This window comes from Mus caroli, chromosome 5 (genome assembly GCF_900094665.2).
Source record: "Mus caroli chromosome 5, CAROLI_EIJ_v1.1, whole genome shotgun sequence".
In the NCBI taxonomy this organism is placed as follows: Eukaryota; Metazoa; Chordata; class Mammalia; order Rodentia; family Muridae; genus Mus; species Mus caroli.
Genome location: NC_034574.1, coordinates 114,893,438 through 114,919,448, shown reverse-complemented (window position 1 = coordinate 114,919,448; position 26,011 = coordinate 114,893,438). Strand labels below are relative to the sequence as shown.

Sequence of the window (26,011 nt, the reverse complement as noted above, 5' to 3'; positions counted from 1 at the left end):
GTTTTTGTTTGTTTGTTTTGTTTGTTTGTTTGGTTGGTTGGTTTGGTTTGGTTTTTTGAGACAGGGTTTCTCTGTATAGCCCTGGCTGTCCTGGAACTCACTTTGTAGACCAGGCTGGCCTCGAACTCAGAAATCCGCCTGCCTCTGCCTTCTGAGTGCTGGGATTAAAGGCATGCACCACCACGCCAGGCTCACACACACAGTTTTTTTTTTTTTAATTTAATCTTTAAAATAAGTTTAAAAAGAAAGAAAAAGCTGTCTGCTTTCTGCAGACATCAGAGTGACTCCAAGTGGCTCCTACAGACCGTGCCCCCAGCTTTCTGTGGAAGGGTGTCTTAGCCCCAGCCTCCCCCACATCTTCTTACCCCTCTCTCTCCCTGTCTCCCTGCAGACCCTGTCCCATCGTTTGAGGTGGCGCGGACTCTAGACGACAGACTGCAGCGTCCCAGCTTCGACCCCAGTGGGCAGCGCCTACAAGACGTGCACATCTCGTGGAAGAGGTGCCCAGAGCCACCCAGTGCCAGAGGTACCAATGACGCCACTGCGGGATGTTGGGGACAAACCTAGATGTCAGAGCTGCAGCCAAACCTGAGCAGCCTTTGGGTTGGGGGTAGGGCAGAGGGCAGGATCTGGGTGTCCCAGCCTCAGATGACACTGAATTATGGTAGCAGGGCCACAGATGCTGGTATGGTTAAGGAGAAGGTGTTTATTGTAGAGACAAGGGAGAGAGTGGCCAGGGGTAGCGAGAAGAGTCCAGAGCAGAGAAAGTAGTAGATCGAACACAGCCAGTGGACTGAACACGGCCAGCAAGAAGCAGGCACAGAGCAAGGGAGACCAAGATGGGGGGGAGGGGATGAGAGGGAGAGAGAGTGTGTGGGCTGAAGAGGGAGCAGAGCCAAAATGGCAGGGTTATAAAGAACACAAGTGGCTGGGAGCTGGGGATGGGAAGAGCTGGGGACACCATAGGGACTGTAAAGTGTCTAACAGGTACATGTGTCAGTGTGGGAGCCCGGAGGCCAGCGTGGAAGCTGCTGTGCTACCATGCACTACAGTAGTCATTTGTCCCTTCAGCCAGTGACCAGAGAAATGTCTCCTTTTGGTGGCAGGGGACCAGCTCCACAAGCCCCTGAGGAATGCTGCCTTTTGTCTAATCCCCAGGATTTGGGGAAACGGAGTCTCCTTTGGACCTGACACACACTAGCGCACAAACAGATACTATTGTGGTGTCAGTTGAAAATGGCTTGGGTGGTAGATCTCACGTATATTTTAGCATAATTTTAAAAGTAATAAAGATGACTAGGGTGGGCGTGGATGATTAAAAGGGGCCCAGGGTGTGCTGGCTAAGGCTGGAACTTTGAGAGCTTGGCTTTGTGTCCCAATCGGGATTATGACTGCTGTGACAAAACCCCACAAAACAAGTTGGGGAGGAAAGGGTTTGTTATTCGGCTTATACTTTCCACATCACTGTTCATCAAAGGAAGTCAGAACAGGAACTCAAGCAGGGCAGGAAGCAGGAGCTGCTGCAGAAGCCATGGAGGGATGCTGCTTACTGGCTTGCTTGCTCCTTGTGACTTGCTGGGCCTGTATTCTTATAGAACCCAGGACCACCAGCCCAGGGGTGGCCCCGCCCACCGTGGGCGGGGCGGGACCCTCCCCTCAGCCTCTAATTAGGAAGATGCCCACAGGCTCTCTCCAGCCCTTTATTAGAGAAGCATTTTCTCAGTTGAGGCTTCTTCCTCTCAGAAGACTCTAGCCTGTGTCAGGTTGACATAAAACCCAGCCAGCACACTTTGTGAGCGTGCCAGCCTGCAGGCCAGTGGGTCCCCACCTCCCCCGCCCCCACCCCACTGTCTCTAATGAACTGATCTCAGGGGTCCAGGCAGGCTTCTGCCTGCAGCTGTCTGGGTGCTGAGTGTGGTCCTCTTGTCTTCCACAGAGCAGAACGAGGGGACGTGTCCCACGGGGCACACGCCAGCCAACGGTGACCACCTGCCAGGTCCTGAGGACACCCTCGTGACAGACACCTTGCTGCAGAAGAATGAGGCCGAGAGACAGAAGTGAGGAGGGAGGCAGGGCAGGCTGCCCAGGAAGCCCTGGGGCAGTCACTGGCAGGAGGGAGATGGGAAAGGGTGAGGGACTCTGAGGCCGGCCCTACAACTCTCAGCTCACTCTTTGAGTCTCACTTGCCTTGTCTGGGGAATGGGTACATTCATCAGCCTTATCCAGAAGAAAGATAGAGCAGGATTATTGTTGGTGATGGTAGCAGTGGTGGTAGTGGTGGTTTAGGGTTTTTTGTTTTTTGTTTTTTTGTATGTGTTAAGACACCTCTCTGGGGTCACGGGGTCATGGAGCTCTTGTCTATGTGGCAGTAACAGAACCCAGGCATGGCTCCAGCTCTCTGGGAACGCTACTGTTTTCATCAATCTTGGTCTTAAGATTGTCAGGGGGGGCTGGTGAGATGGCTCAGTGGGTAAGAGCACCCGACTGCTCTTCCGAAGGTCCAGAGTTCAAATCCCAGCAACCACATGGTGGCTCACAACCATCCGCAACAAGATCTGGTGCCCTCTTCTGGAGTGTCTGAAGACAGCTACAGTGTACTTACATATAATAATAAATAAATAAATCTTTAAAAAAAAAAAAAGATTGTCAGGGGGTAACGCCAGGTCCACTGGCCTCATCAAGGGCCTTCCCCTTGACACAACATGAGTGGACGGTAGCCATTAGTCTCACCCAGAGAGAGTCTACCAGAACCTAGGCTCCCACATAGTTGAGCTGGCAGAAGGAAGGAATAGAAATAAAGACAAGCCACATCAATACAATGGTGAAGGAAAGTCTGGCAAGAACAGGCAGAGCCCATGGGGTGGTCTTTCTAGTGCACCAAGGGCGACATGGCTCCAGAGGGACATGGGGAAGGGATGGGTAAAGTCCTCTGTCATTGAGACTCCAGACACTGGGAAGGGTGTGACTGGCTGAGGGGAGAGGCTGGGCAAAGGCCCTGAGGTCAGAGCTAGCCTGGAGCCATGAAGGAACGGAGGTAACATCTGAGTTTGGGGGTTTGTCTCCTGTTAGGAAAGAGGCAGGTCGGCCGCCAGCTCTGTACATGTAACTTTCCTCCAGTGCCGCAAGGGCTCCTGAGCGTCCAAGCTCCAGCCGCAGGAATGGGAATAAAACCAAGGCGGCTTTGGGGGGTGACACCCACTGTGGTGGGGCCAGGTGGGTCCCGGCACAGCCCGAGCAGCCCCGTGTCTCTCCAGGGGTCTCCAAGAAGTCCACATCACCTTGGCAGCCAGGCTGGGGGAGGCAGAGGAGAAAATCAAGGTGTTACATTCAGGTATGACTCTGGCTCTGGGGGGGGGGGGGCGGGAGCCCTCAAGTGGCTTGAAGCAGCGTGGGGATGGGGGACAGGGGTGGTCAGTGAAACAATGAACTTGGGAACATAAATCTGGTGTGCCCAAAGACAGGGGTCAGAACCTGGGGTGGAACCAAATGGGGCAAACCTTTGACAGCCATGCACTAAGCTGTGTCAAAGATGGTGACGAGGGCACCTGCTACAGCCAGATTGTCAGGAAGATGGCTATTGCCCTGGGCCACCAGGCAGGGTCTGGTGTCTCCAGAGTGGGTAGCCTACCTGTCAAAACTTGGAAATGTAACTGGCAGGAAGCTGAGGCAGGAGAATTAAGGCTAGCCTGAGCGACCTAGTGTGTTCCCCACCAGCCTTGGCCAAGTTCTGAAACTGTCCCTAAAAAAACCAAACCAAACCAAACCAAATGAACAAGCAAACTGGGATTTTTCGAGAAATCTCAGCAGCAGGTCACAGACCCGGAACTCCCAAGCCTCTATGAGTCCCCCTGCCCCAGACAGGAGGGTCCCCCACCTGGCCAGGTCTTCAATCCCTCTCCCACTAAGACTGCCTCCCAGCTTGGGGGAGGGGCGGGCATGGGGAGGGGTGGGGGTGGGAGGGGGGCAGAACAACCCAGCTACCCCGCCTCACCTGGCCTTCACCCCTCCCAGCGCTAAAGGCCACACAGACGGAGCTGCTGGAGCTGAGGAGGAAATACGATGAGGAGGCTGCTTCCAAGTAAGCGAGCTGGGGACAACCGCCTCCTCCCTCTGTCTGCCACACACAAGCCTCCTCCTTCTGACTCTCTGAGCAAGTCACCCCCAGGCATGCACCTGACCCATCTTCCCTTTTATTCACACACCAGAGTCACAACACCCTTGGACCCACCTGAGTGAGGCCACTGGACAGCCTCACCCCCGACCCTGACCCGTGACCCCTGACCTCTGGTTCTACCACCTGCCCTACACATTCCTCAGTTTCCCAGTACAACCAGTGGAGGCCGAGTGACAGCATCTGAACGACTCAGAGTGCAGTCACTTCTTCTGGTTTAAGACATCACTCACGTCATAAACACTTACTGAACACCAACTGTTTATCTGGTGCTGTGCTGTGACCCTGGAGGGAACATGAAAGCGTCACCACCCTGTCCCTAAAGCAGACACAGGCAGTAGCAGGCTATGACGAAACCACTCACAGGCACCACGGAGCACTTACTGTGTGCAGTCACTGTATGGAGCATGAAATTGGTTTCTCCAGGGGAAGAGCTGGAGGCAGGGGTGGCCCAGGCAGGCAGCCTCAAATGACACACTAGGAAGTGCACCTCAGGCAGTACAGACAGTGCGTGCCTACGAAGGCCTCAAGGATGTGCAAGGATGTGAGCAGTCATGTCCCCCACGTCCCCAGGGTCCCAGCAAGCTAGGCAGACTTGTCCTAAGCCCCCAGTGTCACAGTCTGGAGGGAATGGCACCGTAGACAAGGGCCCCACCTTGGGGAGTCACTGCAAGAGCATTGTCCGATTCTTAGAGGGAAGGTGAGGAGAAAGCCCCTGTTGTAGCTCCCCAAAGATTGGGCCCTGGGCTGCCTTTAAGAAGAGCTTTGTGCAGGTAGCAGGCGCTAACCACTGAACAGCACTTGGGAGGCAGAGGCAGGCGGATCTCTGCATTCAAGGCCAAGCCTTGTCTACAGAGCAAGTGCCGGGGTAGACAGGGCTCCACTGAGAATCCCTGTCTCAAAAAAAGAGAGGTGTGGGGGAGGAGTTTTGAGACCCATTCCCCAGTTCCCAGCAGTGGAGATTTTTTTCCCCCACCCAGTATGTTTTCTCTTTGGGGAGCGTGGAGGGCGGCTTCCATGGCTCTGCACTTTTGGGCAGAGATCCGCATGGAAGCCGCCAGCCTGTCTCAGGGTCCCTTTCCTCTGTGTCCCAGGGCCGATGAGGTCGGCTTGATCATGACGAACCTGGAGAAGGCCAACCAGGTGAGCCGTGAGTGGGAGTCTCCCGTTGGGGGTAGGGGTAGGGGTGGGAGCAGGGCTGGAGGGGGGGCACCCAGCTGGGTTGCGGCTGTTTGGACCCAAGCTGTTTGGCCTTGCCCAAGCACCTACAACACCCTGATTACCGAGTATCTCCCTGTCTGCCCGTGGGTATAGAGTTAACCCCAAGATCAGCAGGCCAGTCCTGTGGCAAGGCACAGTGTCATTTTGCTTGGGTCACTGCAGAATGTCCTGTGGCAGAGTCCCTCAGATCACAGGCCTTGAGGCCAGTCTCTGTGGGCACCATGCCAGACTACGGATAACCTCTTGAGCCTCTGCTCTGGCCCCCATGGGAGCAGTGGGCACCCAGGAGAAGCAGGGCCAGGGCCTGGTGATAGTGATTTTCCTGGCTTCTGCTCCCGTGGTTGGCTGGAATTCTTTCTTTGTTTTGAGGCAGGATCTGCTGTTATCTCAGGCTGGTCTTGAACTCCCAGTTTAGCTGAGGGTGACCTTGAATTCCTGATCCTCCTGTCTCCACCTCCCAAGTGCTGGGATTGCAGGTGTGTGCCACCACATCAGGTTTATGTTATATAAACTGTGTTACTGATTGGAACCGGGTGGGGCTTCCTTCATGCTGAACAAACACTCCCAACTGAGCCCTACCTCTCCAGCCAGCTCCTGTGTTACTTCAGGGATCATTACGCTGGTGTTTGCTACTTTGTGGGTTCTTCTTTCTTCCAACCTTTTCTGCCCTTTTTTCCCTTTTAACCCTTAAGACTAAATAGGAGAGAAAAGAGGCCAGAAAGGGAGGGACCAATGTTATTGTTAGACTACTTCCTGCCGATCAGGGCTGTAGAGTTCCTTGGGCTAAGTTTGATCTTCACCATCAGGATATCTAATTTCTTCTTGTTTCTTCTTTGCACATGATGGCTTAACCTACTGCAACCAACAACCCACCTACTTCTCGGGGCTGTAGCATTATATATCCTCTGAAAAGCCCCCAGAATTCCAAATGTCATACAAACACAGAAACTATTCGCAACTGGCAAAATCATGCATTGGCATGATATTGAGAGCACTAGGCAAATCATAGTCGGCTGCTGTGGACAGTCTGAAACAGCCCGTATTCCACACCTGGGGTTAAAATGAAACCATATTCTTACAATACTTATGTATTTAAAAAAAACAAAAAACTAAAATGCCAAAATTGTCACTACAGACCTCCATTTATATCAGTTGCATAGCATTTTTAGTGGTTTTGGTTTTTTGAGAGAGGGTCTCACTGTAGCCCTGGCTGGCCTGGAACTTGGCGTATAGACCAGGCTAGCCTTGAACTCACAGAGCTCTGCCTGTCTCTGCCTCCCTCTGGAACTAAAACCACCATCACCCAGCCCTGTCTTACCCTTTCAAATAGGTAATTCACTCAAATAGTTCAAAATTCAGAAAAGACAAACCAGGGCAGATCCAAGGCAGTGCCCCTTGCTCCAGCAGCCTGTCTGACCAGTTTCTGGGCTCTCCTTCCAGGGATGTCCACCCATGTACAAACCAACCAGTAGACCCACATGAGCCTCACGGGCCTCTACCTGCCTCTGGTGGATGTACCCACCGGCACACATTCGCCTAATCTGGGACACCAGGTTCTGCTTCCCACAACAGCAAACAGATATTTCAGCACTGTGAGAACCACATTTTGTGGCAACTTAGCAACTGCAGCAGGAAAAACTGTGTCCACTTTTGGTTTTTCGAGACAGGGTTTCTCTCTGTAGCCCTGGCTGTCCTGGAACTCACTCTGTAGACCAGGCTGGCCTCAGAAATCCTCCTGCCTCTGCCTCCCAAGTGCTAGGATTAAAGGCGTGTGCCACCACGCCCAGATAAAGCTTTATTTATAAGAACAGTGGGCTATAGATTGCTAAGTCTGCTCTAGCCAGACCACTCTAGATGACTGTTTATAGTTAATGCCCACCTTTCCCCTCTCCCAACCAACACCTTCACGATTACCCTCGGGCAGACACCATCTCACACGTGCAGAAGCTGATGTGTGGGTCCAGTTCCAAAATGGGATTACTGGGGCAAGAGTTCTTTGCCCTCCGGACATGCAGATGGGGCCAAACCGATCCTGCCTTTGCAGGGTCCAGCCTGGCTGTCCGATGAAGAGGCTAGTACCCTGTGGCCAAACCCCCATCGGGAGGTGTCTTAGCCAATGACATGGCCTTGAGAAAAGAGATCATAGCCAGGTGTGGTGGCACAAACTTGTAGAGACAGGAGGACCAGGAATTCAAGGTTATCCTCAGCTACATATCAAGTTCAAAGCCAGCCCAACTATAGAAGACCCTGGAACCAATAGCCAAGTAAATCTGTGACTAGAGTTAAGCTCAACCGCGGACTCTATTTACACTGTGCCCTGCTTGCCCTTCGAGCACGAGAGCCTCCTCTGACTTTTTTTTTAATACCCCTATTCTGTAAAAGGGAAACTGAGGCCTTAGAAAGCCAAGGGAGTCACCCAGAGGCTGTGACAGCCACTGAACTGGGACCACCTCTGCAGATACAATCTTGAGCCAGAGCCAGAGAAGGGACACAGGCCCCAGTGTGGGACAGAACCACCTGGGGATGGGTGCAGACAGCCCCTTCTTGCCCTTCCCTCCCTGGCGGAAGGAGTGTTCTCACTTTGGGGGGGTCTCAGGTAACATCACTTAATCACTTAGAGCCATCCCTGGTGGCCTCTGTTCAGTAAAACCATCTCACCAGGAAAGGTGAGGTGAGGCAGCCCTTCCTTTGTACCCACCATGGGGCTCAGTGACAGGGCTTCCCAGGTCCAGGCCTGCCTGCATTCAGGACTGTGGGAACCTAGACCCTTGGAGATCCAGGGTGGTACAGGTGTAGAACATCCTTGTTTTTTGTTTTTTGTTTTTTTTTTCTCTCTCTCTCTTTCTCTCATCCTCTCCCCTCTTCTCTTCCCCCAGCGAGCAGAGGCTGCCCAGCGTGAGGTGGAAAGCCTTCGGGAGCAGCTGGCATCAGTCAACAGCTCCATTCGCCTGGCTTGCTGTTCCCCCCAGGGACCCAGTGGGGTAAGAAGGATGCACCTGGGATGTGGGGGAAGGCAGAGGGAAAAGATTGGGGAAGCCCATGTCTCTGCACATAGGGAAAGTGGGTGTCACTTGCGAGGACCGACCGACCGACATAGATGTGAGCAGGGACGCACGGGGTCTCTGAGTGCAGAGAACATTGTTAAGGTCAGCATAGTAAAGACTTACTGTAACCTGTTGTAGCAACAGGGTCTTGTTGTGTGTGCACTGCTTTAAGTTGTGCAAGATTCTGCTGACTATTGGTTAACAAAAAGCCTAGTGTCTTCCTTTGGATGCCTCCCTCGCCTTGCCTGGAAATGCCCGAATTGTTCCCAGGCCAAGAAGGTACCACCCATTGCAGGGTGTATCAGGATTTGGACCACGGGGCATTGTGAGTGGTGGCCACCAGAGGGTGCTGTTGAACACCAGTTTCATTGCCTGGTGGTCGCTTGGGAATTTTCAAGCCCTGACCAGGAACTGTAAGAAGGCTTGTATTGCCGGGCGTGGTGGCGCACGCCTTTAATCCCAGCATTTGGGAGGCAGAGGCAGGTGAATTTCTGAGTTCGAGGCCAGCCTGGTCTACAGTGAGTTCCAGGAGAGCCAGGGCTACACAGAGAAACCCTGTCTCAAAAAAACAAAAAAAAAAAAAAAAAAAAGGCTTGTATTTCAGCCCTTAAGTCCTAAACCTTACAGGTGACTCTGGTGGGACCTGCCCCTTCCTCCAGTGCTATAAAGAGCCAATTCCAGCTACCAACCCTGAGGTTCCTAAGTGAAATCAATCCGTCTTTCTCCTTTTCCTGGCCAGCACCCTCAAGAGTCCTGGGGTCACTGCCTGCCTAAGGACTTAAGTCACAACCCACAACCCATGGGTCTTGTACACCGTCAGCCTCCTTCCCGGGGTTCTGCACACTGGAGGGTTAGAGTCACGATTCCTTACATCATCCCAAGCGGCAGCTGTGGTTTCCGCCTTCCTTAGCCCATGGGCACTGATGTCACAGCACTTTCAGTTTCCTTCCCATCCACGCTAGCTTACAAGGTTATAGAGAGAACTGCTTGGCTCATAGATTGTGCTGGGAAAGAGCCAATGCTTTTGGCGGTTACCGTGTGCAGAATCTGGCTCTGCTCCTCAGAGTTCACTGCCTCTTGCGCCCACGAGTGTGCGCATCTGGTGTGATGTGTAACGGTGACTGTGGGTCTTCAATGGCCGAAAAGATCTTTACTCTGTGTGTGTGTGTGTGTGTGTGTGTGTGTGTTTGCGTTTGCATGAGCATCCAGGAAGGTAAATGTGATTCTGTCCCAAAAGTCTTTGGTGATTTACCAGGTGACTGTCCCACAGAAGCGCCTGGGGAGACAGGGGAGCTGTGGCCACCTGGGGAGGAGTCACCAGCCTTTCTTAATTAACCCCCGAGGAACCTGCAAATGACTAAGCAGCCACACTGGAATCCCCGGCTGGTTTGGGAGGCAGCTTTTCTGAGCACAACAGTGGCACTTGATGCTAATTAATTTAATGTATTAATGGCATCCGCTTCCTGTTTTAATTGGCATTTATCTCCAAGGAAGAAAGCTGGATTAGTAGTGGTGGGGTTGTTTTTGTGTGTGTGAAGAGTTTGTTGCGGTTTTTTTTCTTTCTTTCTAAGTACTTCTAAGATTGTGTAATAAAGCCAGAGAGCTGCCTGACCCAGGTCCCTCAGAACCTGTAGAAGCCTGTATCTTGTCATAGACGGAATGGAGACTCGGGGACAGTTTCCAAGACCCCTAGATGGGTGACAGGCGTGGAACAGATCAGGGGATGCCGCAGAAACACTGCCTGTGGCTGCGATGAGGCTGCTCTGGCCCTGGTCAATGGTTTCCTGGATGGGTCATTTCCCTTGGCGACGGACCCAGCACCCCAAACCTATTTTGGAATTTGCCACTGCTACAGTTCCTTCCCACTTTTACTTTTGTGTGTGTTTGTGTGTGTGTGTGTGTATGCATATACATGTACACGTATGGCTATACACATGGATCTGAGTGATCGCCTGTGTGTATTGAAGCCAGGAGACAACCTTGGATGCTGTTCCCCTAAGGCTGTCCACCTCATTTTCTGAGATGGGATTTCTCACTGACCTGGACATCATGGATTAGCGTAGGCTCACGGGTGAGCTCCAGGGGTCCAGTTGCCTCTGCTTCCTGGGTTATACCTGGAGACAACCACACCCAGCTTTTTCCAGAGATGAAATTTAGGCCCCTAATTTACCAACAGACAACTTTTTTCTCCCTAGGGTTTTTGTGGTTTTGTTTTGTTTGTGTTTTGAGACAGGGTTTCTCTGTGTAGCCTTGGCTGTCCTGGAACTCACTCTGTTCGAGACCAGGCTGGCCTCGAACTCAGAAATCCGCCTGCCTCTGCCTCCCAGGTGCTGGGATCAAAGGCATGTGCCACCACTGCCCAGCTAGGTTTTGTTTTTTTTCTTTGGGGGGTTTATTTTGTTCGATGGTTGTTTTTGTTTGTCTGTTTGTTTGTGTGTTTATTTGGAGGCCAGGGCTCACTGTGTAGCTCAGGCTGACCTGGAACTTGTGGTCACTCTCCTGCCTTTGACTCCAGCGTACAGAGGTCTTTACTGTTACACCCAGCCATGGTTGTATTTTTGACAACGCAATTCTTGAATGAAGCATGGCTTCTGTGAGGGGAACCGTGCGAGTGGCACAGCAGTGTCAGATCGCCAGATGGAAAGTTCCCTTCCACCTGAGGTCCAGGGGCGGCATGCCATGCTGGGGTTCAGCCCCTCAAAGCCACTCACTGAGAATACTCTCTGTTCCCAGGAGAAGGTGAGCTTCGCCCTGTGTTCAGGGCCGCGGCTGGAGGCAGCTCTGGCCTCCAAGGACCGAGAGATCCTGAGGCTGTTGAAGGACGCCCAGCAGCTTCGACATTCCCTGCAGGAGCTGGAGGAGGTCTCAGCCAACCAAATCGCTGACCTGGAGCGGCAGCTAGCTGCCAAGTCTGAGGCCATAGAGGTAGGTCCCAGGGTGGCAGGGGCGGGTGGTGGTGGGCTGGGAGCACGGGCCAGCTTCATTAGATCCTTTTGTCTTCCAGAAACTCCAAGAAAAGCTCGAGGCCCAGGCTGACTATGAAGAGATTAAAACAGAGCTGAGGTACCATGTTGGCTGGGACTGTTCAGAAAGCTCCTTACCTCCTCCCCCACATGCCCACTCTGGGGTCCACATCTCTCTGTGTCAAAACCAGTCCGGTCGCAGCTAGGTGTGGTGGCAAAGGCTCACTAGTGTAGCCAGCATTCAGGTGGTCGAGCCAGGAGGCCTGGCAACCCCGCCTGGGCCTCCACAAAACAAACTGGTTGTCCTCGCCTGGTTTCTGTTGCTGTAATAAAGTGCCAACATAGGCCATCTTATAGCTTATGGGTTCCATCCAGTCCCATCACCCAGGGATGCCAAGGCAGGAGGAACCTGGAGGCAGGAGCTGATGCAGAGGCCATGGAGGGGCGCTGCTTACTGGCTTGCTCGCCATGGCTTGCTCAGCTTGCTTGCTTAGAGCACCCAGGACCACTTTGGTTGCAGAGGGGCTGGGCCTTCCCATAGCAATCGTTAAATCAAGGAAACGCCCCCCACCCCAGACTGCCTATAGGCCAGTCTCATGAAGGCACCTTCTCAGTGAAGACCTCCTCTTCCCAAAAGATTCTAGCTTATGTCAGGTTGGCAAAGAAACAAACCAGCACACTGGTCCTTTTCCGTGAAGCTGTGGCGATAGTCACCTTGTCACCGTGGTGTGGAAACCGGGGACTTCCTCGGCAGTCAGATAAACGCAGGCTGTGGGCATGCAGGGCTCCCCAGACCTAACTCGTGACTTTAAGCCTGCAGCTGACACAGTTTTCAGTTGACAGTTGACCCTTGGTGTCACCAGGGTGGGATGACTAAGCCCGGGCCTGGTAGCACTGTGGTAGTGTCCTCCATGAAACCCAGGTGCAGCCTCTTGTGACTTCATCATCTCTTCTCCCATGATTCCTAGCACGGTGACTGCACATCCCTCCCTTGCCTCGAGGCCACGTTAGTACTCAGTGTGCAGTCCCGAGGCAAATCTAGTTTTTGCATTTTGGAACTTTCTGGAAAAAAATATGTATTTGGTAGATTCTACCTATGTCTAGCCTAAAACCACAAGGCAGGGTGGCTCAATGGTAGAGGACATGGGTGGTGTGCCAAAGGCCCGGGGTTCCTTCCCTGGAACCCCAGAGGAAAGGAGAGGAGGGGGTGAGAATGGGAGGGAAAGCGATGAGGAAGGCAAAAACAGGAGACAAAGGGAAGAGCAGATTGGTGGTGCTCCAGTCCTTGGGAGGCAGAGGCAGGAGAATCAGGAATTCTAGTCTAGCCTCCACTACAAAATGAATTTGAGGCTAGCCTGGGCTACATGAGACCATATGCAAAATGAAATATAGAAAAATGAAAAAAAGAAAGGCAAGTATGACTTGGTGTGGTGAGTGTGGTACAAGCCTTTAATCCCAGCACTTGGGAGGCAGAGGCAGGTAGATCTCTATGAGTTTGAAGCCAGCCTGGTCTACAGGACCCCACGTTGGACATCTCCTCCTGCTGACCTCCGGCCCCTCTTGTTTTCTCCCCACAGCATCCTGAGAGCCATGAAGCTGGCCTCCAGCACCTGCAGCCTCCCACAGGTACACATCCCTGCCACCGCCGTCCCTGTCCCCCAAAGCTGGCTGCTTCCACCAAGCCTGCACCAACCGTACCTTCTCGCCTTTGCTTCCCCCCACCCCCCAGACGCTGGCCAAGCCTGACGACTCGCTGCTTGTGGCCAAGGATGTCTTCTTCCCCACGCAGAAGTTCCTGCTAGAGAAGCCTGCGCTGCTGGCCAGCCCTGGTAGGGGACAAGGAACTCCCCAAGGGGGCACTTGGGCTGAGGGGCTGGACAAGGATGCCCTTGGACTTCTTCATGCCCCAGGATCACTGCAATTCATGAGGCAGAAGAATCCAGACCAGACCAGGGATGTAGGCTGGGCACCTGCTGGGTGATGCTTCCCAGGTTCAGGGTCACAGGTAGACCCAAGGCTCCCAGTGGCTTCCCTGGACCCTGACTCTAGCTGGATAATGGAACTTTAATAAGAACTCAGGAGTCAGGGGAGGGGTGTCTATACCCTACCCTAGAGCCGACCCCCAGGGCATGGCGCCCACAGCTTAAAATTGCCCTTCTTCCCACAAATGGCTCAGTGGCCCGGTAGCCTTGTGACCTTTGCCAAGATGGCAGGCTCATTATTGGTCTCTTAAATGGGAAGTGCTGGGTGGCCTGAGTGACTAGGCACTGGAGGCATTAGACCCCTGGGGAGACTGTGACTCCCTTCCTGCTTGCTAGGGTAATGTCACCAATGGCAGCAGATGGGTCCCACAAGCTAGCATTTGAAGGGGGTCTGAGGAGGTAGGGTTCCAGATAGAGGGACAACAGCAAGCATGGGTATTTATGGCTTCTGGGGCCTATAGCTAGTCCTTCATCCTGTCCCCCCATTACCCCATATCCTCTGTCCCTGCTCTCTCTCTCTCTCCCTTTCTAACCATCTCTCTTGCCTCTGCACATCCCTCCCCTCCATCGCCATTGGTCCGTCTGCACCTCTGTCTGTCTGTCTGTCTGTGCATCGCCCCTGGTGTTCTAGAGGAAGACCCCTCAGAGGATGACTCCATCAAGGGCTCACTGGGCACGGAGCCCCCCTACCCTCCTCAGCTTCCACCGCCGCCAGGCCCGGAAGACCCGCTGTCCCCAAGCCCTGTGCAGCCTCTGCTGGGCCCCAGCCTGGGTCCTGATGGGCCAAGGACTTTCTCGCTGTCCCCCTTCCCCAGCCTGGCCCCAGGGGAGAGGCTGGCTGGGGACTCACTGCTGTCCAAACATATGATGGGCCCAGCTGCCTTCAAAGGGGAGACGGGCAACCTGCTGGCATTCCCCCCGGCTTTCTACAGTGGTGCCAAGCCTCCATCAGCTCCTGCTGCCTCTGTGCCCGGCCCCGAGCCCACAGGGGCCCCGGAGACTGTGGACGGGGCAGGGCCAGAGGAGGAGCAGCTGGACACGGCTGAGATTGCCTTTCAGGTGAAGGAGCAACTTCTCAAGCACAACATTGGCCAGCGTGTGTTCGGCCACTATGTGCTGGGACTGTCACAGGGCTCGGTGAGTGAGATCCTGGCCCGGCCCAAGCCATGGCGTAAGCTCACGGTGAAAGGCAAGGAGCCCTTCATCAAGATGAAGCAGTTCCTGTCGGATGAGCAGAATGTGCTGGCCCTGCGCACCATCCAGGTGAGGCAGCGAGGTAAGCCACGGAGGAGCCACACCGCCATCCAGAGCCGTGGGTGACCTCGGGGTGGGTGAGCACCACCCTGTGCCTTGGTTTCCCTATTTCAAGGGACAGACTGGTGACCTTGCTCCCTCCTGCACTGAGCCACCCCTCCCTCCCTCGGCAGCCCTTTCTGGGCAGTTAAGCCCCAGCTCTGAGCTGATTCCTCAGTTTCCCCCAACCCCATTCCCAACATCGGCCCGTGAGGGAGGGGCTAAAAGGACCCAGAGCACTGAACTGCTTAAGAAGTGTCCACTGTTGCCGTAATCATCCTGGACCATTACTGTTAACATGGTTCAGCCCTAACCACTGACCTAGCACACACAGGGCCCTAGTTCCAGTCCCAGCCCCAAAGCTGGAGTAACTACACCACGTACCATTTGTCACCCTCCCCCCCCCACCCTGGGACAATCTGGTCCATACCCTCCTGCCCACCTCCAGGGCCTGACCCCGCCCCCTGCAGGCCCCACAGCCGCCACCTTCGTGCCCCTCCCAGGCAGCATCACCCCGAGAATCCGCACACCTGAGACAGGCTCGGACGACGCCATCAAGAGCATCCTGGAGCAGGCCAAGAAGGAGATTGAGTCTCAGAAGGGGGGTAAGTATGGCCTCTGCCCATGACCTCTGATCCTTGCCTGCATCTCCTCTATCATCCCAGGGTGTTCCCAGGTCAGTTGTAACCTCCAGGGCCCCAGAAGGGCCTGCCTGGAGCACACGCAGTTATGCCACAGCTCAGGTCTCTCTTGTGTCTCACTACCTGCCCTACAACAAAATCTCAGCTGTTCAGCAAGACATCCGGACCCTGAGACTATCCCCTTTCCCAGGACATCTAGCCAAGCACCACTCTCTTAGGTGTCACCTCCTCCAAGAAGCCCCACCACCCTATCCCGGTATGCTTCCCGCTGTGACCTACAGTACCAAATACAAGATAGCGGGACTGGCCATAAATCCTGGTTCAGCTGTTGATTAGCTGTGTGGCCTTGTGTTGATGACTTGACCTCTCTGTGCTTCCCTCTTCTCATCTTTAAGACAGGAATGATACTAGCTCTCCTTTCTGAAGGCCGAGGGGATCACCAGCCAGGGGCAGGTATACAGAAGACTGTGGGCAGAGCCTTAGAGTCAAAACCACCTTCTTTGTTGTGATCCTGCCTGCCATCAATGGCTCTGGCCTTGTCCTTGCCACTGGTTTGGGGGCTTCTATAGCCAGGCCAAGTTATACACTTAACACCCTGCAGTGTTGATTGCCTGGGATCCTGGGACGCTGGGGTCAGTTCTCCCACCCCACTGTGCGGTGTCTGCTGCCCCCTGCTGGTGGACCCATGCAGGTATTCCAGTTGCAAAGTCCTATGAGGAAAATGTATCAGTGACTGTGGCCTTCAGTGGAGACCCGCCTCTGTCCCTAGAGGAGGCCACAGGAGAGGGAGTTTACCCTGCCCTACTAGCTAATCCTCTGAGCCATTCATGATTTTTTTTTTTAAGACAGGGTTTCTGTGTGTAGCTTTGACTGTCCTGGAACTTTTTCTGGAGACCAGGCTGGCCTTGAACTCAAAAGAGTTCTTACTTACTCTTACTGGGACACCTTAGCCTCCCAATTGCTGGGATTAAAGGTGTGCACCACCACTACCACCATCACCACCAGGCTCCCACTGAATGCTAGTCCGGAGCTGCAGATGTGGGTGAGGCATAGCAGCACAGCCTTGAGTTCAGTTACACAGACCCTGGGTGTCTGACGTTCTCAGTGCTTCTCCCAGGGTCAGAAACAGACTCGGAAGCATTAAAGTCAGCAGTGGGGCTGAAGGGAATGTTCACACTGAGTACTAAGCTACAAGGGTGGCCACTCCCACTTCTACCTCCTACCCCCATATGTTCCAAACAGCCGGGAAGGCCCAGCCCAGGGCACCAGGCATGGCTGACTGCCAGCTCCAGGCGTGTTCTTGACAAAACCAAAGGAAGTGTCCAGGGTGGGGGTGGATGGGCAGGCATTTATACAAGCTGATCATAACAATGACAGGCTAGTCAGTGGTAGTGGTGGTGGTGGTTGTGGCGCACGCCTTTAATCCCAGCACTCGGGAGGCAGAGGCAGGCAGATTTCGAGGCCAGACTGGTCTACAGAGTGAGTTCCAGGACAGCCAGGGCTACACAGAAAAACCCTGTCTCGAAGAGAGAGAGAGAGAGAGAGAGAGAGAGAGAGAGAGAGAGAGAGAGAGAGAGGTGGAGACAGAGACAAGCCTACAAGCCTATCCCGGTAAGCAGAGCCGCTTCCCACTTCAGCCTCCCCAGCCTGTTGCTGGACTTTGAAGTCATGTGACTGGCACTTCCTGGGTTGTCATCCCTTCCTGTTTTAAATGTTTTTCTAGGTTCCTGCTTGGATCCACGCTGGGTTCCTTTCTGAGACTCAATGCTGGTCTATTGCTTTTAGTTTGAAAAAAAAAAAATGTCATTCTAATGGCTGTGTAGTGAGTGGGCCCAAGGGTGGAGGCTACACAGGGACACAGGATCATGGAGGAAGGCCATGGTGACCTGTCTGGCTCAGTAGTCAGAGAACACTGTCTAGAAGGGAGAGAGAGGCAGCCCCTAGTCACACCCGGATCCATTGCTGTCTGAGACACGGCCTGGGTCTGTGACATCCTCTCTGCTTACTCCTTGTGTGGACTTCCTGTTTGTCTTCCTTCGCTTATTCATAGAACCAAATGAGCCCCTGGGACTTATGACTCCAACCCAAGACTCTGTGTGCGTCTGACCTGACACTCCCCCCTCCTCCCCTCCCCGCTCCTCCCCTTCCCTTCCCTCTCAGAGATAGCTGTCAGCCTGTTTTTTTTTTCCCTATCAGCCCGTTGATAAGACTTTCCCCTGCACCTTGTTGGTAGCTTGTGGAGACTTAGACTTTGAATCATCTTCCCCACCCCCACCCCCACCCTGAGACAAGCTTTCTCTGTGTAGCCCAGGCTGTCCTAAACTCACTCTGTAGACCAGGCTGGCCTCGAACAAACTCCCAGAGACCTGCCTGCCTCTGCCTCCTGATTGCTGGGATTAAAGGCATGCCCGACCTCATTAACCACGGTTTTTTCTTTGGACGGTTGGGTTTCCACCAAGGTTTTTGCTATAGAATTCATGAGCGCATCTTTGAGTTACTGCCTCTTTCTTGACCTTAGACTTTCACGAGGTTGGTTTGTATAAATGTATAAAAGTGTGTATAAAAGGCGTGCTTTTTGTGGGTTTTGGCTTTGTTTTAACACTGCCTCCTCTCCTTGTTCACTTTCTCCACATATACTAAGATCTTACTATTGGCCTGATTTTTTTTTTAATGCCTACCTAATATTGCACCAGACGGTCAGACAGATCCACCATGACTTACTTAACCAGTCTTCCCATTGTAGAACACCGAGGTTGCCCCCATGTTTAGATGGTATAAACACAGATGCCACATACAACTATGTCACCATGATGGGCCCCTGTCCACCCCATCACAGGTGAGTCCAAGAACTCCCCAGCCTCCGTGAGCATCCCCAACGGCACAGCCTCCTCCAACACCTCGGAAGATGCCATCAAGAACATTCTGGAACAAGCCCGCCGCGAAATGCAAGCCCAGCAGCAGGCCCTGCTGGAGATGGAGTCGGGTCCCAGGGGCCGCTCAGTGCCTCCCTCTCCTCCGGAGCGGCCCTCGCCAGCCACTGCGAGCCAGAATGGGGCCCTGGCCTGCGTGAAGCAGGAAGATGGCGGTGGTGGCAGCGGCGGCGGCAGTGTGCAGGCGCCACTTGCTGTCCTGTCCCCCGCTGCATTTGTGCAGCGGATCATCCGCAAGGTGAAGTCAGAGATCGGCGATGCCGGCTACTTTGACCACCACTGGGCATCAGACCGTGGTTTGCTCAGCCGTCCCTATGCCTCCGTGTCGCCCTCCCTCTCCTCCTCCTCCAGCTACTCCGGACAGCCCAATGGGCGAGCCTGGCCTCGTGGGGACGAGGCAACCATCGCCCCTGAGGACGAAGCAGCTATGGGCGAGGACGAGGCCCCCAGGGTGGGAGAACTCAAAGCTGAGGCCGGAGCCCCGGAGGTGGGCGGCGGGCGACTGCCCTACTATCCAGCATACGTGCCCCGCACACTCAAGCCCACTGTGCCGCCCCTGACACCCGAGCAGTATGAACTGTACATGTACCGGGAGGTAGACACGCTGGAGTTGACACGCCAGGTCAAGGAGAAGCTAGCCAAGAACGGCATCTGCCAGCGCATCTTTGGGGAGAAGGTGTGAACGGGGGGGGGGGGGGGGGGGGGNGCCCCGCACACTCAAGCCCACTGTGCCGCCCCTGACACCCGAGCAGTATGAACTGTACATGTACCGGGAGGTAGACACGCTGGAGTTGACACGCCTGCTCAATGAGAAGCTAGACAAGAACGTCATCTGGTGGCGGAGCGTGGGTGAGAGGGTGTGAGGGGGGGGGGGGGGGGGGGGGCGGGGGGGCCAGGAGCAAGGCCCACTGAGACCTTAGCCCTAAGACCTATAGACTGGAAGGTGACCCAGGTAGGAAGCCATTCTTCTGGATGTCTCCTGCGTCTAGCCATCCCTGGACATTGAGCCAGTTAACAGCCAGTCCCCTGCCCTTTACAGCCCTTTAGCTCCCATGGTCCAGCCCCTGAAGGGTAAAGATTCAGCCCAGTCCATCCCATAATGTCCCCAGCTGGAACATTAAATAGGAGGGGATACAAGAAAGGATCAGAAGTGGAGGAAGAGACTTAGGGGAGGTTTAGAGTAGCATCTCGGAGGAGACCATGGGATGCCCTTTAGGGTCATTTGCTGACCCACCCTCCACCTACAGGTCCTGGGACTGTCTCAGGGCAGCGTGAGTGACATGCTGTCACGGCCAAAGCCATGGAGCAAGCTGACACAGAAGGGCCGGGAGCCTTTTATCCGGATGCAGTTGTGGCTGTCGGACCAGCTAGGCCAGGGCCAGGGCCAAGCCCCAACCCAGCAGCCCAGTGCTAGCCAAGGTAAGTGAGGGTACAATGCCTGGGCTCTACCCCAAGTCAGTGGGCTTGCATGCCCACCTCTGCCCTCTCTGCATCCCAGACACCATTCAACTGCTGTCACCTGAACAGGGGTCCCTGGCCCAAGCCCCCTTTCCCTCCTTCCCATGGGAGGAAGTTTCCACTCAGCAGAGGTGCAGAAGGCCTGGACTCAGGGAGGACAACCCTGTGTCCCAACAAAATCACACTCACCAGCTCCCTAGAGACTCCATGCTGTTCCTCGGAATCTTCCCTAGCACAAGACTGGGCAGAGCCTGAACTTTGCAGAGCTAGAAACAAGAGAGGCTTGGAGAGTTACCTGAAGTCACGGGGCTGTATGCAGGGCTGCTGAAGTCCTGTGGGTGACATTTATTTCAGAACACGTGGCTTCAGGCAGGATGGCCCACCTGCCCCAGAGACCACAAAGAGGCAACGATTCTGGCCAAGGGTCGGTAACTCCATCTGTAAAATGGGGATCCGGGTTACAAACCAGAACAGAGTGTCAGGTGGCAGAATTGCAGGTCCTACCTTAGCAACAGGACTGGAGATCCCTTCCCATTTGTGGCTACCAAGGATAGGCTGGTAGACAGGTAGAAGGCAGACTGTAGACAGACAGACAGGCAGGCAAAACAAATGGCAGACAAACATCTGGCAGAAACCAATAGGCAAGAGAGGTGACAGGTATGCAGGAGACAGGCCAGACAGGTGGTGGACAGGCAAACAGCATTCTGGGGGCAGAGGCAGGAGGATTGTGAGTTCAAAGCCAGTTTTTGCCATGTATGGAGGTCCATAGCTCAGAATGAAAATTTTGAAAGGAGCCAAACTGTCATTTAATGGTACAGTGTGCTTTCCTGGGATAGCAAGGACCTGGCTCACCCCCCAATACCACAGAACAAGGAAGGGCTATGTTACCATGAAGACCTGAGAGGTCCCTTCCTGGGGTACACTGTGGTGGCTGCGGGTGTCTTGGTACCAGCCTCAGCTCTGGCAAGCCATGCTACCCAGCCACACTCAGCGGTGGTGACCGCTCCACCGTCTCTTGCCTGCAGCCAGTCCCACGGAGCCAACCTCCTCCCCATCACCTCCCCCAAGCCCCACGGAGCCTGAAAAGACATCCCAGGAGCCTCTGGGCCTGTCGCTGGAAAGCAGCAAGGAGAATCAGCAGCCCGAAGGCCGGGCCAGCTCCTCCCTGGGTGGGAAGCCCTTCTCAAGCAGCCAGGCTGCGGGGGGCATCCAGGAGATGGTGGCCATGTCCCCAGAGCTGGACACATACTCCATCACCAAGAGAGTCAAGGAGGTCCTCACCGACAACAACCTAGGTATGTGGTGGGGGCCCGGAGTGCTCCCTGCAGCCCGGAGTGCTCCCTGCAGCCCTAGGCTAGCTCTTCCCAGCTTTGAGCACAGTGCCAGTGGGACTTCCCAGTGACCTCAGGGACAGCCTGGAGGTGCCAGCTAGCCCCGAGCATGCAGGACCAGACACTAGGCACACGGCTCTGACCAGGAACTCCTGCTGATGAATGAAAGGGAGATAGCACCAGCCCGGCTCTCAAAACTGTCCTGCAGGGCCCTTAAGAAGCCTCAATCACTTCAGCACTGATGTCCCCCCACGACCAAGTGCTACCATCTTGGGGAGCCAGCGAGTAGGGTGGCATGTTCCTTCACTGTTTTGTACAATCCTCTGAGTCACGGATGCATGTCTGCTCTGCCCCCAACCAGGGATGCATGCAAACCCAATGGCTGTCTTTATGATTTCTATTATGAGAGGAACAGTGTTGTCTAAAAATACCCGATGGGGCTGGCAAGATGGTTCAATCATTAAGAGCACCAACTGCTCTTCCAGAGGTCCTGAGTTCAAATCCCAGCAACCACATGGTGGCTCACAACCATTTGCAATGAGATCTGATGCCCTCTTCTGGTGTGTCTGCAGTCAGCTACAGTGTACTTAGATATAATAATAAATAAAATCTTGAAATTGAATCCTACAGGAGCTGGGCACTGTGCTCATGCAGTAATCCTAGCACTTAGAAGGTTGAGGCAGGAGGATTGCCACAAGTTCAAAACCTGCCTAGGCTATGGCATGAGACCTTTTCTCAAAAACAAACAAACAAACCCTAAAGTTAAAAGTCAGACTTGGCAAGTGGCTTCAATTTGAATCCCCAGCCAGGCATGGAGGCTGGAAGGATGCTTCAGTGGTTAGGGGCACTGCCTGCTCTTCCAGAGGACCAGGGTTCAAATCCCAGCATCCATATGGCTAGTTCATACCCATCTCTAACTCTAGTTCCTGGTGATCTGATGCCCTCATCTGACTTAGTAGGACACCAGGTCAGCACATGGTGTCTGGATAGGCAGAACACAGACACACACACACACACACACACACACACACACACACACGAGGAAAAACACAAAACAGCCGGGCATGATGGTCCATCTCAGTGTTTAGATGCAGGGAAGAGACAGGCAGAACCGAGCTCTAGGCCCAGTGAGAGATCCTGTCTCCAAAAAAACAAAGTTTAGAGAGTAATCTAGGAAGACAGCCAAGGTTGACCTCTGGCCTCCATATGCAGGCGGCTGGAGCCAGGTGTAGCCCTCCTCTCTGTAGTCACCGCCCTTGAGAGCCTGAGGCAGGAGGATCGCAAGCTTGAGGCTAGTCTCGACTACAATCGAGATTCTCTTCAGACAGGACACAAATCGAAAGCTAAAGTGGAACAAGGCAGGCAGAAAGTAGGGCAGCGTAGAGCTTGCCCAGATGCAAGGGATGCTTGGGGTAGCCTGGTACCCTCACCACCAAAGAGTCAAGAGCCTGCCTAGTGCCCTTGGGCAGGTGTCCCTCTAGTCTGATCTTGAGGGGACGGATTACTGGGTCATCATTCAGACTGAATCTGCTAGGGTATCCCTCGGGGTCGGGGGCGGAGAATGAGATACAACAGGACAGGGTGTCTGCTGGCAGTTTGCTGGGGTGCTCCCCTGGGGATAGAGAGAGCAGTTTTCTGTGTCACTGTCCAGTGCCTGCCCTCCCCAGTCTCTTATGCAGGGTTAGGGTTAGGGTCCCGAACCCACCTCCTGAGAGGGGGGTCTCTGTGCTGGGCCTGGGGTGACAGTTGCCTTCTGCCCTGTCCCCCAGGGCAGCGGCTGTTTGGTGAGAGCATCTTGGGGCTGACCCAGGGCTCCGTGTCGGACCTGCTGTCGAGGCCCAAGCCATGGCACAAACTGAGCTTGAAGGGCCGGGAGCCCTTTGTGCGTATGCAGCTGTGGCTGAGTGACCCCCACAACGTGGAGAAGCTTCGGGACATGAAGAAGCTGGAGAAGAAAGGTGAGAGCCAAGCCGGGAGGGGGTGTGGCTTGAGTAGCCAGGTCCCAGCCACGCCCCAAGACCCCCTGCTGGCAGCAATCCAGATACCCACATCGTCCCCCCCCCCCCAAATCACAAAGGGCTCTTGGGACCTTCATACATCCAGAGCTGGCACACAGCCTCGCCAACCTTGTGCAAGAGACCAGGGTCCCAGTAGTTCCTCCAAGGGCTGGGGAAGTATTACAGTTGGTAGAGTACTTACTTAGCAGTCATTCACAAAGACCTGGGTTCATTCCCCAGCACTGCCTAAGATAGGCATGGTAATGCACGCCTGTGATCCCAGCATCACCCAGGAGGCAGAGGCAGGAAGATCAGAAGTTCAACATCATCCTAGGCTACATAGTGAGTTCAAAGCCAGCCTCGGCTGTGTGAGACCCTATATCAAACAAATCAAAACGAGAGATACACCTGCAATGTCCTAAAGACTCCCCCTAGACCCCACTCCTTAAAGGTCCCAACTCCTCTCAGTAGCGCTCGGCTGGGACTAAGCCTCTAACTCGGGGCCTCTGAAGAACTTTCTTTTTTTTTTTTTTTTTAAGATTTATTTTATTATTATATCTAAGTACACTGTAGCTGTCTTCAGACACACCAGAAGAGGGCATCAGATCTTATTAAGGATGGTTGTGAGCCACCATGTGGTTGCTGGGATTTGAACTCATGACCTTTGGAAGAGCAGTCAGTGCTCTTACCCGCTGAGCCATCTCTCCAGCCCCCAGAACTTTCTAGATCTAATCCACAGTAGACTTTTGTAATTGTGAAGATACCATGCATCCTACATGAAGTGGGTTCATTCAGATTAGCCCTGAGCGGCCCAGTTTGAGAGCCCCCTGCCACAAAGCACCCTTCAAGGCCTCTGTAGTGGTTGTGCTCAAGGAACCCCCTACCCCAGCAGGCCTCGCAGGCAACACGGTTCAAGCAGAGGACAGGTCAGCATCTCTGGAGCCACAGGAACAGAGAGAATGAGAGTCAGGCAGAGAAGGCTCTGAAGGCTACCTGGCCACTGTCCCTGTTCTAGCCATCTGTGTGCAAGCAAGTGGGCCCGTGGGATGGTGATGGCCCCTCAGTCTCCCCCTCCCTCTCCCTCTCCCCAGCCTATCTGAAGCGCCGCTACGGGCTCATCAGCACCGGCTCGGACAGCGAGTCACCGGCTGCGCACTCCGAGTGCCCAAGCCCGTGTCTGCAGTCCCAGGAGTTGAGTCTCATGCAGGCCAAGAAGCCCCGGGTGGTGCTGGCGCCCGCCGAGAAGGAGGCTCTGCGGAAGGCCTACCAGCTCGAGCCCTACCCCTCGCAGCAAACCATAGAGCTGCTCTCCTTCCAACTCAACCTCAAGACGAACACCGTCATCAACTGGTTCCACAACTACAGGTAGCCTGGCGGGAGGGGGGGGGGCGGGTGTCGCACAGAGGGTCACAGGAAGGCCTGGGGCTCATGGGAACACCCCGAGGGCGGTTCCAGCCTTGGGGGCGGGGCAGGGGCGGGGCTATAGCTGGATCCACTAGATGCCAACTCTGTGATCCCCAGCTAAGGGACCCTGAGCCCTCTCCCCTGAGCCACAGGTTGTAAACTGTAAACAAGGACCCTGGCGTACCCCCAATCAGTGTCCACAGGATGTGTTTGTAAACACGTAGCACAGCCAGTTCTGGCAGTGTGACTCTTGTCACTCCTACTCCACACAGTGGCCTCCAGGAAGGCACAGATCAGGCCAGGGCCTGAGGCATCTCCAGCCACTGAGACCAAAGGGAACACCTGTCTACCACAGCAGGCCTCAGGCGTAGAGGTTCCTCTGTCTTTCTTTCTTTCTTTTTTGTTAAATATTTATTTATTTATTTATTTATTTATTTATTTATTTATTTAATGCATATGAGTACACCACCATTGCTCTCTTCAGACACACCAGAAGAGGGCATCAGACCCTATTCCAGATGGCTGTGAGCCACCCTGTGGTTGCTGAGAATTGAACTCAGGACCTCTGAAAGAGCAGTCAGTGCTCTTAACCACTGAGCCATCTCTCCAACCCTAGTGGCTCCTTTCTTTTTTGTTTGTTTGTTTGTTTGTTTGTTTTTCGAGACAGGGTTTCTCTGTGTAGCCCTGGCTATCCTGGAACTCACTTTGTAGACCAGGCTGGCCTCAAACTCAGAAATCCGCCTGTCTCTGCCTTCCCAGTGCTGGGATTAAAGGCGTGTGCCACCATGCCCGGCGTGTGGCTCCTTTCTTAACTTTTCCATTCTCCAGGTCAATTCTCAAGAGGTCCCAAGTGCTGTGGCTTTTGTGAGGCCACAGAGGGCTTCCCGAGGCTGGGCCAGGACCCCACGAAGGGAGGCTTGGAGATTGCAAAGATCTGAGCCCTACCCACTTTCTGAACAAGAAAGAATTATCACCAGTCTCTGTGTGGCCTGTGGAAGAGTCTAACCATCCATTCTAGGGCAGAGAGAAGTTCCAAGATCCCCAAGAAGGAGAAAGGGAAACAGGGGCAGGCACACATCTCCCCCTCCCCAGCCTGCTTATTAGCAGCGCACACTCCGTAGCTGTGTGGCCATGGGCACGTCACCGACCTCTCAGAGTCTCATGACGAGTCCACAAGATGAGACATGTCACTCATGTCCCCCCTTTCCCCCCCATCCCACCTCCCAGTGCTAGATGAAGCAGCTGCAGGAAGGGACAGCCTCAGCAGAGCTTTCTCCCCATGCAGGCCCAGACCTTAGCATGATAGGCGATGTGGTCACCTAACAGCTTTTTCTCCTGAGTGACAATGGGGACATCAAAACATTTGTCACATGTGCACTGTGAGCTGGGCTCTCAAAATCAGTGTTCAAAGCCACCCGCCTCTAGTGGCGCACACAGCTCGAGTCATTTCACCTCAGCCTGATTAATATGGCCAAAGAGGAGGGGGGCTTAGGGAAGGGGGGAACTCTTGCCTCTGGGCAACGTGAATGAAGAAGAAATCCTTGATGTGGATTTTTTGTTTGTTTGTCTTTGTTTT

General features: G+C 54.1%; 1 protein-coding gene across 7 annotated transcripts in view; it reads left to right on the top strand.

Moving 5' to 3' along the window:
* Positions 1–26,011, top strand: part of Cux2 (cut like homeobox 2) — a 189,329-nt gene that overhangs the window by 160,172 nt on the left and 3,146 nt on the right. For 5 of the 7 annotated variants that reach the window (XM_029477893.1, XM_029477894.1, XM_029477892.1 and 2 more), the window contains 17 exons: positions 392–526; positions 1,937–2,057; positions 3,255–3,331; positions 4,012–4,078; positions 5,266–5,314; positions 8,269–8,373; positions 11,170–11,361; positions 11,441–11,499; positions 12,977–13,025; positions 13,129–13,228; positions 14,013–14,657; positions 15,145–15,279; positions 18,152–18,921; positions 19,493–19,664; positions 20,729–20,998; positions 22,804–22,992; positions 24,123–24,396. In XM_029477893.1, coding sequence (XP_029333753.1) covers positions 392–526; positions 1,937–2,057; positions 3,255–3,331; positions 4,012–4,078; positions 5,266–5,314; positions 8,269–8,373; positions 11,170–11,361; positions 11,441–11,499; positions 12,977–13,025; positions 13,129–13,228; positions 14,013–14,657; positions 15,145–15,279; positions 18,152–18,921; positions 19,493–19,664; positions 20,729–20,998; positions 22,804–22,992; positions 24,123–24,396 — 3,409 coding nt within the window. The remainder of the gene's footprint in view (positions 1–391; positions 527–1,936; positions 2,058–3,254; positions 3,332–4,011; positions 4,079–5,265; positions 5,315–8,268; positions 8,374–11,169; positions 11,362–11,440; positions 11,500–12,976; positions 13,026–13,128; positions 13,229–14,012; positions 14,658–15,144; positions 15,280–18,151; positions 18,922–19,492; positions 19,665–20,728; positions 20,999–22,803; positions 22,993–24,122; positions 24,397–26,011) is intronic. The other 2 variants (XM_021162966.1, XM_029477891.1) reach the window with 1 other exon arrangement.